This window comes from Takifugu flavidus, chromosome 16 (assembly GCF_003711565.1).
Source record: "Takifugu flavidus isolate HTHZ2018 chromosome 16, ASM371156v2, whole genome shotgun sequence".
Taxonomy (NCBI): Eukaryota; Metazoa; Chordata; class Actinopteri; order Tetraodontiformes; family Tetraodontidae; genus Takifugu; species Takifugu flavidus.
The window spans coordinates 11,301,218-11,316,921 of NC_079535.1; the positions used below are offsets into that span (position 1 = coordinate 11,301,218).

A 15,704-nucleotide genomic window follows, 5' to 3' on the forward strand; every position below is an offset into this window, starting at 1 on the left:
TCCACAAGGTTGTTAAACAGCTCTTCCTGTTTTTAGTTTAGGTTCACTCATTCATCCAAGGGCTGGTTTAGAAAAGAGTTTAATTAACTTTGTACATTAAAACAACAGGTGGGGAAGACCATCGGGAGATTCTTTAAAAAAAAAACACACAATAGTTTCAAAATGGTCCAAAAATCTGTCCACTTCTCCCTATTTGGCTGGTTTTTCCACCCACAAATTTGGCTAAAACTCGCCGACCAGGTTGCTGCTGCCAGCGTGGGAAATTTGTCCGATATGTCGTTCCACACATATGTTGTGTCTAATCTTGGGACTCGTCCTCTGGCTGGTCTGCTAGGTCATTCTGCTCAAAATACCTGTGGGATGGAAGAAAAAAAAAACGATTCAGGCAGGTGCACAAAAATCACTCCATATTTCATAGTTGATGTTGCTCATATGAGCTAAACAACCTAGCAACAAGGCAGATGAGCAGGTTGAGGGCAGGAAGCGTTTCATCCATCTCACTCTCCTATGAAAAAAAAGAAGAGATCAAGAGCGAAAAGCTTGTGTTTGAATCTTGTAGAAATGTTCGAAGGTAACCCGTGTATATCCAGAAATCATCCAGCACCCAAAGTACGATGATAAGCAGGAGAAGTCAGGCTGAAGACAGAAGGCGCAGAGTTACCAGGCTCACCAGTGTGCTGCGGAGCTGAGCGCATCTCCTGGCCAACTGTCTAATGGAGGAGTGGGCTTCAGGCAGCAGAGGCTTCTCCAGGCAGGCCAGCAACGAATACATCCAGAGACCCTGCATCACACACCAGGAATGATGACTAATCAGTGGCGAAATGCACAACCAACAATCTAAACTGAACTCACCAACTGAGGAACAAACGCGTGCTCTTCAAACCAACCGATGAGAATCTCCAGCACTGTCAGCACTGTGGTCTGTAGAGAGGTGACCAGAGATTAAACAGCTAAATGGTGAAAGAGTTGAGAGTCTAGATGTCTCATCGGTTGGTTGTTTACCTGGTTTAGTCTGCTGACGATGGTGAGGAAGGGCGGGAAGCCAACCTGAATAGAGGACGCGTCGACCGAAAAGGGGTTTCATTCATTTTCATGAGAAACACATTGGTCGTGGTGCTTTAACAAAGCATTCCTAGTCTAATATAGACTGTTAATAAACACTATTCTTATAGTAAGACTTAATGGTAGTTCAGAAACCTTCATACGACCTTGTTATAGTCTATTCCTGGACCTGTTTCTGCTTCTGTGTGGCAGGATGAGGTCTCCAGATGGACCGTCTCTCCTAAACAAAATCTCCTCCAGCCGTCTTCGTCTGTCACCTTTGGCTGAGCACACAAAGCAAAGCTTTAACTAGTTCTCTCGTGCACAATTTAATACAAAAATGTGTACTTAGGGAGGTAAAGTTAACAAATTTATAATCAAAACCTGAACCCAGAATTCCAGTAAACTACTGTTTCAAGCTATTGGACATTTCTGCATCACCAACCAATTTAAATTGAGTGTATCTGGATAAAGAGCATGAAATCCTCTGATTTCAAATGTATACTACAAATGAAAAGTAATGAGTGTATATATATGTCAACCACGTCATAAAAGGCCGAGCCAGGTCCTCACCATCGTCACGTTCTCATCAAGCGTCTGGTTTCTCCAGTGGATCCTGTTCTTTGTAATTCTCTAAAGACAGAATATAGAACACAAACAAGAGGCTCTTTTCTTTTTCTATTGACAATAGTTTCATTTCTTTTGGGTTGCTGGGCCTTTAACAAGGGATTTTAGTTCAATTTTGTGGCACCTGTCTCATATCTGAGAAGTTACAGACTTGCTGCTGCTGCCAGCTGAGACTGGGGGAGAAACCCACTGGAGCTGCAGGACAACCTGCCACCTGAAACACACAGAAGGAGCTAACAAACGGTGTCGATCATGCATTCCTGCTGCTACACCACGAGGACACATAACACTAATTCAGTTATTGTACAGGAAAATGCAAACCCACATATAGAAGTTGAAAAAAACCGGATTTGAAACACTTTTAACTGCGTGATTTGTGCACATTACTCACAGAAACATTAACTGTCTGTTTCTTCTTCAGTTTTTTGGGGTCAATTTCAGCAACCACGACGTCTGGACACAACGACGCCTCCAGGCTGATAAAGAGAGTATATTATATATATAAACATGACAAATTGGATTACGCATGCACAAACAGTAAATTGTTTCGATTTGTTTAAAGAAAATAACTTACTGAACTTGACGAAGGTATTCTTGAGGGTTTCTCGGTGGTCCAGTCACACTAAATTCCCCTGTGTTCTCTCCCAAATCGACTGGTAACAGCCTTGGCATCAACTCTTCCATGTCAGACTTCATGTTTTTTAATCAGCTGCGGGAAAATTCAATATATTATTCTGGGATTTTTGCCCCCCAAAAGTCACGCCATATATAAGTAAACGTTTGACTCACAATTAAAAAAAACAAACACTTTATAACCACAAACTACGAGTTTTCGCAGGAGTTGTGGTTAAAACTGTGAGAAATCCGCCATCTTGGATATTGGCGCAGAATGATGACGTGCGTTCTGCGCGTCGCTTTATTTACTATAAACATGCAGTGAAAAATACAGGGCGAAGTTCACAATGTAACCATGTTATCAAAATAGATAAATAAAATATAATAGTCTTACATTGCTTGTTTATTCAAGTTAGCCATATGGTATTTGTTTATCATTTCCATTTAGAATGCGAAAAAAGATCTGGTCCCACACAATAGTCTTTTTTTTTAAAACTGCCATCACCGCTTAAAAGTTAATGATTATCCTCATTCTAGCCCTATATCTAATCACACGCTCTCCCATTTAGTATTGAGTCTTGCCAGCAAGAGTTGGCGAGGCAATGTCCACTCTCCAGCACAACTCCATAAGGATTTCCTCTACATTATGGACATTTTCTTTTAAGACACTCCTGTCGACACAATAAAAATGTCTGTTTTACAGATGTACAACATCTTGCTGCAGACTGTATTACTTTTTGTGATTTGGCCACATTTAAATCTGGGACTGTCTGACTACAAGATCTGTGGAGATTCAGAGTGTGAAAGTAAGTTTAATCTCTGCAGTTATTTCCTCTTGTCATGAGCACACAATTTCCATGCAATCTTGTAAGTTACCTTTAACCTTGTAATACCTAAAATGAAAAGCTCTTTCGTTGTCGATGAAAATGGTGTTTTATTGAACCTTTTGAATTTATTTAATCAATTTATTGCTCACAATTTGTCTCTCTTAAATGAATAGAGACACAAAAGACACAATAGCACAAAAACACCGATGATATTACAGGGTTAAATTTTATCGGGAGTTTAACTATGTCTCACTGCATTATGTGTGCCATTGTGTGCAGGTCCGATGAGCAGAGTTCAGGCTATCAGAGACCACCATGGAACAGACTGCCGTTTCTTGAACTTCAAACAAGGAGAGATCATATTTGTTTACCATAAACTGACTGGAAAGAGAGAAGATCTTTGGGCCGGAACTGTATGTCTAATATGTCAAACAGTATCTATCTATAGATCTAGATATGAAAATAAGCCAAACAACTTTTGTATGATTGGGTTTTTTTTTATTACAAAAGATGTTTCCATGGGGGATCATATCATTTGTAACTGAGACTGTAAAATCTGAAAAGCGTTTTAAAGAATTCTTCTGTGCTTTAGATCGACAAACAGTTTGGATATTTCCCAAAGAATGCTGTGCGAGAGGAACATTTTCATACAACCATGGAAATAGTTGTGGCAACACAGGTAGACACATTATTTTATGTCCTCCTTTGCAGCTGGACGTAAATGTGTAGTGAACCAGTATTGCATGTTAAATCTGCACCATGTAAAGAGCTCACATTTCCTCTCTTCATTCAGGAGTCTGATTTTTTCTGCATGGATGAGTTTGGTCATCTCATTGACTACAGTCATCTGGACCGTGTTGGCGGTGAGACAAAAGTCAGTACTCAGGATACAGAAACCCCACAAACAACCCTACCTGCTGATGACACAAATGCTGAGAGTCTTTCCAAGTTTGTCTCTGCAGACTCTTCAGCGACAGTACAGTCGCTCACCACATTAAATGAAATGGATGGTAGGAAATATGAGGATGCTACGGCTGCTCAGGGACAAACGCAACCGCACAACGAAAAAGGTGGGTCTGCCTCTGCTAGCTGGCCTGGTTCTTCAGTGACAGGATGGTTTGGCCTGACTGCAGTGGAGAAACCTGAGAGTACAACTGAACAAGAGGAACAAGGTGAGAGCCAACCTGAAGCTTCTTTCACTTCAACAATGACTGGGTGGCTCGGGCTGGGAGGACAGGAGAAACCTGCAGTGGAAGATAGTGTAAATACTGATTCTCTGGCTTCGACAATGACTAGATGGCTTGAGTTTGGAGGAAAAGAAAAAACAGATCATATGTCAGAACAGCAGCAGGACACTGAAAAAGAGAGTGGCTTAGAACAAGAACCAGCAGAAAAATATAGGAGCAGGAGGATGTCCATGAATATAGAAGACACTCAGAAGGAGACGGAAGGCACCAGCACATTGGAATGGTTGGGAAATGGACTCTCAAACAGGTTCGGCCTCAGCCTCTCCAATCAGGAGTCAGAACATATGGACCCTACTTTGAAAGACCCCAAAGAGACCCCCAAGGAGGAAGAACAACCAGGCTCTTGGTTTGATATACAGGACATATTAGGCTTTAATAAAGGTAAAATAGTTGTTGGAAGTACAGAAAGTAATGTGAAGGGGACAGAACAACGTACAGGCGCAGAAAATGTGAACAGTGGTCAGTCACAGCCTGGGTTGATGGAGCAGGTGGTGGCAGAAACAAACAGTCTTTCAGAGGAGGCGGAAACTCAAAAAGATGAAAGTCAGCCATCAGAAAGAGAAATGTCGTCTGCCTCCGCAGATTCAGTCACTGGGGACAGTAATGGCGATGACCTGCACCTAGGTACTTCAGACACTAGCAAAGATAAGCTTTCCAGTGAAGGCTTAGCATACAGAGATGCTCAAAAAGATATCTCTACTGTGGGTGAAACATCATCAATGTTCAACAGCTTGTTTTATGTAGGCAGAAATGAGGGAGTTCAAGATAACATTGCAGAGGACAGCCAGAAAGACATGGTTCCAGTGGATGGAGAGGAGTCTGCAGAAATGAAGGATAAGAATCATCAGGTTCCAAATACAATAGAGGTAGAGGAAAAAAATAGAGAGCCTGGAGAAGAAAACACAACTGTCCCTGATCAGAGTTTTACGACTCACAGCTCAGCTTCCTCTGACGTTCTTGGACCAACTGCATGCGAGGATGGCAAAAGAGCTGATGAGGAAAAGGCTCAGACCCCGGATTTCAAAGACAGCGTCGATAGGTTTCTAACTAGTCGTGATCGTGACTATAAAGGACATGATGCTGAGAGAACTTTACCTGATTACAACTATCCCACCGCTCAGGATCAGGGTAGCAAAGGTGAGATTGACCAGATTGTAGGCAATCAGCTTATCATGTCATCAGGCTCAGCTGGTGAATACAGAGAACAGGTCTCTCATGAGGATGACAACTTGACAAGTCAAGAAACCGGTGTTGCTCCCTTCGATTCACTGCTAATGACGGATAAAGTGGCAGAGGCACATCCTGACCAGTCAGAAAAGGAGGGCGAAATGCTTCGGGCTGGGGACATCGCTGAGCTCATTCGGTCACCCCAACCTGCTGATGGAAGTATCAAAAACATGACTGTAGATGTCTCAGAGGACGATATAGGGAAAACAACACAGGCCACAGAAGATGATAATACTGCAGGTCGCAAATCAGAAAGTGATGCAGATATTGATGCAGGAGCAACTATGGACGGGGAAAATATTGTTGGTGGTGACATTATAAAGGAAACTGCGCTACAGACATCAGTAGATCTACAAACAGAGATCAAGCAAATGGAGAAAGATGAGAAAACAGAAGACATAATGAGAACAGAGGAGGTTAAACCACCTGATAACCACCAGGCAGAAAAGGAGGTGGAACAAGAGGAGATCATTGCAATGGGGAATGGGATAGAGGGAGAGGAGACACAAGGTGAAGGAGAGGAGATTAACAAGGACAAGGTGGTGGTCCAGGGAGCACAGACGCAGAAGGGAGAGTTAACAGTGGAAGAAGAAGAGGTCAAGAAAGTGGAAACGCAGCAGCTAGTCTTTGGTGCAAAAGACGAAAAGCTGGAGGATAAGGTGCAAGAGAGCAAGGAAGACCTAAGAAAGGAGGACGTAACTCAAGCAGAGGAGAGGATAGATGAAGGACAGTCATCCCCTTATTTGAAGGCAGATGCAGAAAGCGTCATCCAGAGTGAGACACAAAGTGAGGGGTCCTCAGGAATATCCACAGAAACCGAAAAAGGCGATGCTCAAGCCCTACAGGACAAGGAAGAGGGCAGACACCAGGAGGAAAAGGTGAAGAGCACGAAAGAGGAGGATTCCCAGGCGAATGAGATGATTGGGAGCAGGGACGAGCCAGATTGTTTGATGGACCGTTGTTCTGAAGCCCCTGCAAATAGAGATGGAAACACTTTGGGAACTGAGAGGAGCTCAACACATCTAGAGGGAACACAGACAGGAGAGCAACATCCCCCCACTGAGAAGGATCAGGATATTACAGAGAGCCTAGGGAGGACTGACTTTGAGAGTATGGAGGAAGAAGAAGAGGGTAGAAAACAAGTAGAACAAGATGGATATGACAGTACAGCAAATACCGAGAGCACAGGAAATACATCAAATGTAGCTGAAAGTACCAAAGACACCGCTGCCAACTCCAAAGAGCTGCTATATTCATCTGTGATGAATGATGATCAACTAAATTCTGCTGAGGTAGAAAAGACTGGCTACACAGAAGAGAACACACTCCACCAGGGAGAAAAGTCGGACACAGAAATGGTCAACAACAGCACTTCAAAAGATCATAAGATGGATACAGTGGATGATTCTGGAAAGGCAGAAGTACTGATGACAATGGAGGATGACCCAGCCAGTCCTAACCCTGGACCTGAGGTAAGAACTGAGACCGTGAACGAGGTTGTTGTAGAGGATGAAAGTGGGGGAGGTTTAAGCCTCCTAAAAGGCGCCTTTGGATATTTCAGCCAAACACCTGCCACCGAATTGGTCCAGAATTTGGATTCTAACACGGGTGAGGTGCACGGCTCTCTGATTTCTGAGCCAGAACTGGATTCAACTGATGTTTACGCTCAGGATGTAACGACGGCCCCCCCCATCACGCCACCCCAGCCTGCCCCACAGCAGGAGTCACAGCCTTCTCCACCACCCATCCAGACGGCATCTCCACTCCATCCGCACCCCACTCCCTCACTGCCTGCAACTCCACATCACCTCCACCAAACAAAGGGTCTCTCCAAACACTACAAGAACCTTCTCGCTCACATGAGCGTGGAAGAGATGGGCATTCTGTTGGAGAACTTCGGTACACACAAGCTGCAATTTTTGGATTATATTTGCGGAAGGTCGGAACCTATGATTGAGGAACTTGATCATGATGAATCTATACTGTTAGACGTTGAAGGGCTTCTTCATTATCATTTGGATGCGCTGAAATCCCCCCGCACGAGGCTCACAGATGCACCACAGGAAGAAAAAGAGAAGACCCGAACGTTCGTTGCACTTGAGAAGCTACAACTGCTGGTGGCAAGAGTAAAAGAAATGTTCAACAGAAGAAAATTGGACGTCAGAAGCGCGTACCATCAAGGTATATCATATCAGATAAGATTGGTATTGAATAATTTCATATTTTAATCTTAGCAGGGGTTTGATTTGCCATGATCTCAACCAGAGTGTATGTGTTTCCCTGTTAAATACAGCTGAAGGTAGCTGTGATGATGAATCCTGCTCAGCTATGGCCGCGGAGCAAGTGTCAAAAAAGAGAGGAGACTCCTCTGTGTTGCTGGATGCCAATGCGCTGAAAGAGGAAGGGACTGGAGTGGATAAGGGCGAAGCCGAACAACTAAATAGAGACACAAAGGAGAGCGTAACTCTGGTTGGAAAAGTTCTGGGAGGTATGTCTTATTCAAGCATCCGAAACCCAAAAGGGATTAAAAGATATTTCAAAGGTGTTACACTGTACAGTTGATATTTTTTGTTCTGTGAACCACAAACGTACAACCTGAAGTACGACACTATCATTGGCACAAAAACCAACCAATTGCCCTTTCTCTCACAGCACTGTTTTAACCATTAAATCTTGGTTTATATTCAATTCTGTGCTACTCTAACTAAAGGGGCCATGAAGCCAATCCTGAAACTGACAGAGGACGTGACCCCCCATGCCCGTGTGGCGAGGGAGCACATCTTTTGGTTGACTGGACAGGTAAGAGTTATCATCACGCTTCAGTTTGTCAAAGCCAATTGTATTGTCAGCTCCCCAGAGACTTCCATCAGCATTAGCACCATGAAATTTAACTTATAACAGGGATTGTGTGTTTGAGTGTTACGCGTAGTCTTTGTTATCAGTAGGCACATTTTTTTTTCCCCCAGGTAACTTAAATGTCAGAAACTATGTTACGCACAGGGTGGATGTTTTTTTGTTAACAAATGAGTAGGAGGACCATGCATCTGCTATTAGTGGACTCTGGCTCTTTAAGACACTGAACTCAACTGTCAGACCAGTTGGACTGTCAACAAACCGACTTAAATCCTGGAAATTTGTTGTATGTGCCGAGTGTGTTGGCTGCTCTTCTCAGGCAAACTGTATCGTACAGTTTTAAGAGAACCCACTGATAGTGGCAAATGGAGGAAAATGAGCCCAGTTTGGTGAGTAACACTTTTGGTGGGTCATGGCTTCAACTGTCCTTCAAAAACAGGGCTTGTCGTGGGCCAAATAGTCACATCCAAAACAAGGGACAAATTTATTGATGTAATGTGTTAATAACTTTTGAAAAATTGCGTTCGTAATCGAACAAAGGCGCGTAAATATTCCGAACTGTGACACCTGTTTCTGCGCTTTTATGTGCCAGTGTGGCATATTACGTTTGGTGACGTTTGGGCTGAACCATGACGCAGGCGGGGGTGTTCATATAGCAAAACACATCTATAATCAGTCATACTAACTCGCTGGTTACCTGTTTGAACGTGTGTCTTAATTATCTGAAACCATGATGTTAATAAGCGTAATGAATCGGAATAGACCTTAGCGAACCATTATTTAGATAATAGAAGTATCCTCCACCGTCTGGATCGTGACGTGGTCCTCTGTTGATCGTCTATATTGTGAATAGAATGGGAAGTCGCCGCTTGTCTGGTTTCGTCTACTAATGTAACTTTAAATTAAGAACGCCACAGAATTACACCAGACTCTCTGCAATGGCGGAATATACGACAATCGACCCGTTGACTAGCAAAGCGGTTGATTTCCAGGCGGCGGCAGAGGCTTACTACAGTATCGCTCTGGAGAAAGTGAAGGATGTACGTTTGTGGCAGGTTTCGTTAGCATGTCCCTACTAGCCACCGTAGCCGAGTGACTATCAGTACAAACCGTCAGATATTACGTCCGAGTATAAACTTATTATTTCGTGTAATCCATAGGTGACTGCGTGTCTGTCGTACCGGTGCTGTTTACAAGCTGTCAAGGCTACAGGGAGAGTTTATGTCGCGATTTGAGCTGTGTTAGTAGTCCACCTCGGAGTTAGCTTACAGCCGTTAGCTAGCCGGCTGATTACACGTCAAAGCTAAACTATGACAGCTGTTTTGTAACAGACAAATACACTAGCATTCTTTCTAATAAGGTGTGGAGCAACACGAGAATAAACAGCCTCGCCATGCAAACGTGTGATTGTGATCGAGCGATCTCTTTCCACAGCTCTAAGAATATTTGTTATGGATATTTATTGATCACGAAGGTTCTATTCCCATTCAGGTTGTATCAGCACTGCCTGATGACATTAGACCTGGTCCAGACCTGTATGGGATGCCATGGGAACCAGTTATCATCTCTGGTCTGCTGGGATTAATCACAATGCTGTTGTTCACCTGTCGATGCTATAGCTCTGTGAGTACATCTGCATCCGAATCCCAGTTTTTATGGGCCTGAATTGGTACTGGTTCAGAAATTACGATGCCTTCAATATTCAATGTAGTAATGATTGTTTTTTCTTTGATTTTTTTTATTATTTTTTTTTGCAGGTAAAAAGCAGGATGTATCGAAGTAAGTAAGCACTGAACTTCCTCGCGGAAGTCTGTGCTCTCCGAGTGCTTTTTTCCCCTTGTTTTTTACTGTAATAGAAAATGGGCCAAGAACAATGTGTTTTATCCAATGTTTTCAGGTAAAGAGCGGTGGATGGCTGAGCAAGTTGCACAGCTGCTGAATGAAAAGTGTAAAGTCCTGGAAACGCTGAGCAAATGTCAGCAAGAGGTTGGTATTGACGTCGGTGGACGGACTAATTCTGGCAGGTTGAAAAGTCAACGGAGGCAAAACTCAGAACATTTATGAACATAGATGTTAATTTCTTAGCTTTTCTCATGCTTTTTTGCAGTATGAAGACTTGGAGAGCTTACTGAGGGACAGCGGCGTCTTGGCCCAAACTCAAAGGGCACAAGATCTTGAGGTAAGGAAAAATGTTCTATAATTATATCTGCTGTGTGCTTTAGTTTACTATTTTATGGAATCATGCATGGTTGACATAACTTGTTTCTGTTCCAGAGTGAAATTTCAACGCTGGGGCATGGTAAAAATGAGTTAAAGGAGGACCTTGAACAACTAAAAGATCAGCTAGACCAGCAGAGAGAATACAAGAGGGAGCAAGAAAGGAGGGTGGGGCGACGCACCACTTCAACTCTTTCAAACTCTAAATAATGATAAATTCTATAACAATGCTTCAGCTGTGTTTCCACAAGTATTACAGTGAAAGAGAGCATTGTACAATGTTGCTTAACAACAGTTATACTGATCTCATTTCAACAGGAATTACAATTTATTGCAGACATGTGACTGGGTTAACATTTGGTTAATTTTATAGATAACAGAGCTTGAAGAAAGCATGAAGACATTTGATGAAGAAACCAAAGATCTCCAATTGCAACATGAGCAGGTGCAGTCCTCCCTCAGAGCTGCTTTCTTCTCTTTTTTGCTGCTCCACGTGTCCGCGTCGCTGTGCTTCACATGATATTGCTTCATTTGTGTCCAGGCACAGACAACTCTGAAAGTTTACAATATGAACAGCGACAGACTGCAGCGGAATCTGGAAACGGCCAAGGAGGAGAACACACTCCTACAGGAAAGCAATGCTCAGGTAGGGTTCGTACTGTATTTTAGAATGACTGTCATCCCTATAGACAGAGTTATACTGTTTTTTGACAGTTTTCTTACATTTCTGGTCTGTTGTACATTCGTTTAATCCGCCACCTTTCCTCTCCAGCTGGGTCAGCAGGTGGAGGGATGGGCAGAGAGGGTTAGTGAGCTGGAGGAGGAGATGAGCAGGTGTAAGGTCACCCACAGCGTGATGCAACAGGACGTGGCCAACAAAGATGAGTGCATAATGGTAACGACTGGAGCACATTTATTGCGCAATATACTAAAAAAGAAAAGGCGGGTGTGTGCGGGGTTCTGGGATTAGCTCACTCTATCCGCTTTTTGTTGCTTACAACAAGTTTCCTGCCTTCAGTCCCTGACAGATCAGCTGCTGAGGATTAAAGCTTGGGACTCGGATCTGGAGGAAGAGACAACCGGTGGCGCAACAGAAATAGAGAAAAATGGAAGAGATGATGCAGTGGATAAACAAGGACATGTACAGAAAGTCCAAAAACTCATTTATGCTGCAAAGGTATTTCATCGTGCAACATCATTTCATCTCGTAAACCTGCATGATTTCGGTCTTTTGAAAACCCTCGTCGCAGACAAAAGTTCCTTCTGAAGTTGGACGCATATTGACAAAACTCCGCGCTGATTGTCTGTTTGCAGCTGAATGCAGACCTTAAATCGGTGGACGAAGACAAGGACAGAGTATTTGCCAAACTGAACGATGAAGTCAAAGCTAAGGAGGACTTGCTTGGTGAGTTTGTTCAGTTAAGACTCATGTGTGGAAGGCCAAAAATGCAGTAACATCAGGAGAGATAAGAGCAATGACTATTGTGATGATTGTTTCCGTGTGGTTTCTAGTTAGCATCAAAGAGATGGAGAAGGAGAAGTTTTCCCTGCAGTCAGACTCGGATAACTACTCAAACCAGGTGACTGACCTGAATCACGTATTGGTGACACTTTTATTCAGTTGCACTGGTTTAAATTCAGCTTCTGAAATACTGTATCCTAATTGTCAAGGTCCAAAGACTACAGCAGAAACTTCAGATAATGACAGAAATGTATCAGGAGAATGAGATGAAGCTGCACAGGTAGTGACACACAGATGATCGTGACATTCCAAACGTGAAGCGCCGGTCGTCGCTCGTGGGAAATGTTGACGAACTTCTGCTTTTAAAGGCTGTTGACAGTGGAAGAGAAGGAGCGTTTGCAGAAGGAAGAGAAGTTAAATAAAGCTGATCGAAATATTGCATTAGCCATGGAGGAACTCAACAACTATAGGTACATTTTTGGGTTTTTCTTAACGTACACATGCAAAAATACCTGCCTCCAACCGCTGTGTGTGTTTTTGATCCATGTTTAGGCAAAGAGCAGCAGAGATGGAAGAAGAACTGGAGAAAACCAAACAGTCCTACCAGACTCAGATATCCTCACATGAGAAAAAGGCTCACAATAACTGGGTCAGTTTGATAAATGCTCATTCAGTGGCTGCCGTTAAAATACAATTCATATATCTGTGACATCACCATGTTAATTCCGCAGTCTGTTCTAATATGTTCACTTATGATGGGTTGGTTTTTAGTTGGCAGCTCGAGCAGCTGATAGAGATCTGTCTGACATCCGGAGAGAAAACGCCATCTTGAGACAGAAGTAAGCACAAACTAACCCCCTAAAAACAGCCCACAGGCTGAAATAACAGCCTATTCTGTTTTGTTATGTATTAACTCAAGACGCCACAAACCATCAAAAGTTCAGTCCAGAGACAATTGGTCAATTGTTGACTTTAGAGGGTTTTTTTTTACAGATTGACAGACACGCAGTTTAAAATTGATGCTTTGGACAAAGATCCCTTTGCCCTGGATAACCTGGCGAGACCACTTCCTTTCAGAGGTTGGCGCACACACACACACACACACACACTTTAACACTTTGGAAGTCTGTTAGGAAGCAGGAACTAAACCTTCCCTTACTCATTTCTAGCTGAAAGGTCGTTATATGGTCCGTCTTCCCTGGGGAGGCCTGGATCTGAAACCAGACCTTTTCTTTCTCCTCCTACATTAGTAGATGGGCCACCTGCTGCTAGGCTGTCACCTAGAGGTACAAAAATATTGATAATCCTTTCACATTAGTTGATTTTCATGTTTGACCATATGCCTATTCTCTTACCCTTTTTCATCTAAAATAATCTCCACTTTGCCGCAGCACCTCGTGGTCCAGGAGACCTCCCAGGTGGCCCAGGAGAGATGGAGCGGAGTGGAGGTCCTCATTCGGACAGCGGCTCAAATTCCCCTACGTGGGACAGAGATCGAAGGGGACCCCCACCAGGGCCTCCACCTCCAGGTGTGTATCATGCTTCACATGGGTTAGGATCTGCAGTTTTCCACTGTCAAGTCTAGAAGTTTGTCAAGTGATCGGGCTACACGGTGTTACAGCACGACTGCGTTACGAACGTTTTAGTTGAACATGTGAGGAAACCCGTTCTGTGTGACAGGGGGATCAGGGAAGGGTGATCTGATCAGGGTTTAAAATTGAGCTTTTCATTTTTATCCTTAGGCTATCTATTCCCAGAACCAGGTGGGCCAATGTTCAGGAGACCGCCACCTCCCCCAGGAGCTCTGGGCTATTTGCCTCCTCCTGGACCCTTACCTCCAGGTCTGCTACATCCAAGAAATCTGCCCTCAGGTTTAGCAGGTACGTCACGGTTGCTTAGCGCTGCTTTATTGTCATCTTTTTTTGATGGTTATGTTTTCTTTTGATGCTTCTAACAACAGTTAAGACAAGAAAGTTGTAATTTAACTGTAGATTTTATTTTTAACATGATCATGTGTTGACGTACTTTGAATTGGAGCCTCTAAACCTGGGATGAATCAAATCATTTCATGAATTTATTTATCACATCAGATACATATGTTAGTAGTTGGAGGGACTACATTACAACCACGGGGAAGGTTTTAATACCAACATTCTGATCTACAGATAGTTTGTAAGATCATTTCCTCAACATATGGAGGATACAACAGAAACCTGTTGCAGAGCTTGTGTGTCCTTTTCCTCTTTTAACTCATTATTTGAATGCAGATGGTTCATTCAGGGACACCAGCCTTGGACCTGAACAGGACTACAGAGAGGTGAGACCTGTGCACGTGTGCTGTAATGGTGCATGTCGCCCAGCCTCTGACATCATATCATTCTTGCTTTTGATTTAGCCTGGAGATCGACGGACTCCCCCTGATGTTGAACCAAGAATGGGGGGAGTACCTCCTCCTGGTCCTGTGATGGGTCCCATGGATGGTCCCCCTCCTCCTCGTAGAGGACCTTACGGACCCCCTCCTCCTGATTTCTACCCACCGCGGGGACCAATGCCGCCTAGTAAGCAGCCTCTTATACCCTATTACCCACAAATGTACTGAGTCATCCTAACACTTTGCCTCCCTCCCCAGTGTGGGCCCCTCCCCCTCCAGGAGTGATGTTCCCTCCTCGTTTTCCTCCAGGTGGGCCCTCTCTTCCTCCACCACCTCCTCACCTGGCCTCCTCTGTTCGACAGCCTCCTGCCTCCACAGACCCGCCCTTTCCCCCGAGCCAACCAGGTACCACGGGGGCGCACACCCCCACCTGAAGACGCGAGGAGATGTTGGATCTGGCAGCTTTTTTTTGGGACGGGCTGTTTTAATCAGGAGTTTTGATGAGGATTGGAGAACCGACGGCCATCATTGCTCCACGTAGTGTTTTTTTTTTTTTTTTTTTTAAAACTCTTGCTCTTCTCCACCAAGCAGCTGTGATGTTTGTGAAGTCCATCTCGCTGCTGCAGGGTCACAGTTACCAGTTTGGGAGCAAGGCAGCTTCATCTCCATTGCTAGGAATTTTACCACGTGAGCCACAAACAGCTGCTTGTTTTGCCGGTTGGACCGTGTGATTGTAGAAATCGCGCATGACTGATAGTGTTTTATATTTGTTCGGCATTTCATCCCCCACAGTCGATCGGGAAGATTATTTTACACCTGATGAAGTGTGTTTTAATGACTCCGTCGCTTGTGTAATTAATTTCATACATCATGTCAGAGCGATTCAGAGAAGTCGTTGTGTGGACTTCATCAATAACACAATTTCAACAAAAGAGGAAAACATGTGATCACATTTGACTCGTGTCTCCAACAAAATAGCCAATGTTTTTGTCAAATTTGACTCAGTTTAAACAATGGATGGACTGGAAAAGAGACTCGATTCAAAGCCTAAAATAATAACAGCTATGTGAATTTTGTAAAAAGTGAGTATTAATAGATGAATAAATACTTGTCAAATTGTCAAAGTATTTCTGACCCAATCTATTTGTTGGGTTTTTGTTGCCTTTGTCCTGTAACACTGACACCAATTTTCCAGAAAAATCCCATCTAATTTGAAA

The 15,704-nt window shown here is 43.6% G+C and overlaps 3 protein-coding genes across 4 annotated transcripts; 2 read left to right on the forward strand and 1 right to left on the reverse strand.

The window, feature by feature from the left end:
• Positions 1-63: 63 nt before the first annotated feature.
• gemin2 (gem (nuclear organelle) associated protein 2) lies at positions 64-2,557 on the reverse strand. The gene is made up of 11 exons (XM_057011690.1): positions 2,458-2,557; positions 2,243-2,377; positions 2,060-2,144; positions 1,793-1,882; positions 1,615-1,674; positions 1,209-1,325; positions 1,003-1,047; positions 853-921; positions 671-781; positions 447-505; positions 64-353 (listed from the first exon to the last, which is right to left on the reverse strand). Exons 2-11 carry the CDS (start codon positions 2,362-2,364, stop codon positions 299-301), a joined length of 813 nt encoding a protein of 270 aa, XP_056867670.1. The 5' UTR covers positions 2,365-2,377; positions 2,458-2,557; the 3' UTR covers positions 64-298.
• Positions 2,378-8,614, forward strand: LOC130513082 (transport and Golgi organization protein 1 homolog). Its single transcript, XM_057011651.1, has 6 exons — positions 2,378-3,089; positions 3,390-3,523; positions 3,703-3,789; positions 3,904-7,765; positions 7,878-8,072; positions 8,295-8,614. Exons 1-6 carry the CDS (start codon positions 2,972-2,974, stop codon positions 8,480-8,482), a joined length of 4,584 nt encoding a protein of 1,527 aa, XP_056867631.1. The 5' UTR covers positions 2,378-2,971; the 3' UTR covers positions 8,483-8,614.
• Positions 8,615-8,672: 58 nt separating this feature from the next.
• On the forward strand, positions 8,673-15,614 carry LOC130513085 (melanoma inhibitory activity protein 2-like). Of its 2 annotated transcripts, none has more exons than XM_057011660.1 (23): positions 8,673-8,826; positions 9,929-10,060; positions 10,195-10,216; positions 10,335-10,423; positions 10,545-10,616; positions 10,712-10,822; positions 11,028-11,099; positions 11,196-11,300; positions 11,427-11,549; positions 11,673-11,831; positions 11,969-12,059; positions 12,167-12,234; positions 12,326-12,396; positions 12,485-12,586; positions 12,669-12,765; positions 12,888-12,955; positions 13,110-13,195; positions 13,286-13,402; positions 13,508-13,645; positions 13,859-13,996; positions 14,384-14,433; positions 14,512-14,674; positions 14,746-15,614. In XM_057011660.1, the coding sequence occupies exons 1-23, from the start codon at positions 8,803-8,805 to the stop codon at positions 14,919-14,921; spliced, it is 2,274 nt and encodes a 757-aa protein (XP_056867640.1). In that variant the 5' UTR covers positions 8,673-8,802; the 3' UTR covers positions 14,922-15,614. The 2 variants fall into 2 exon arrangements, with proteins under 2 accessions (XP_056867640.1, XP_056867639.1); XM_057011659.1 differs by lacking the exon at positions 8,673-8,826 and adding an exon at positions 9,133-9,477.
• Positions 15,615-15,704: the final 90 nt, after the last annotated feature.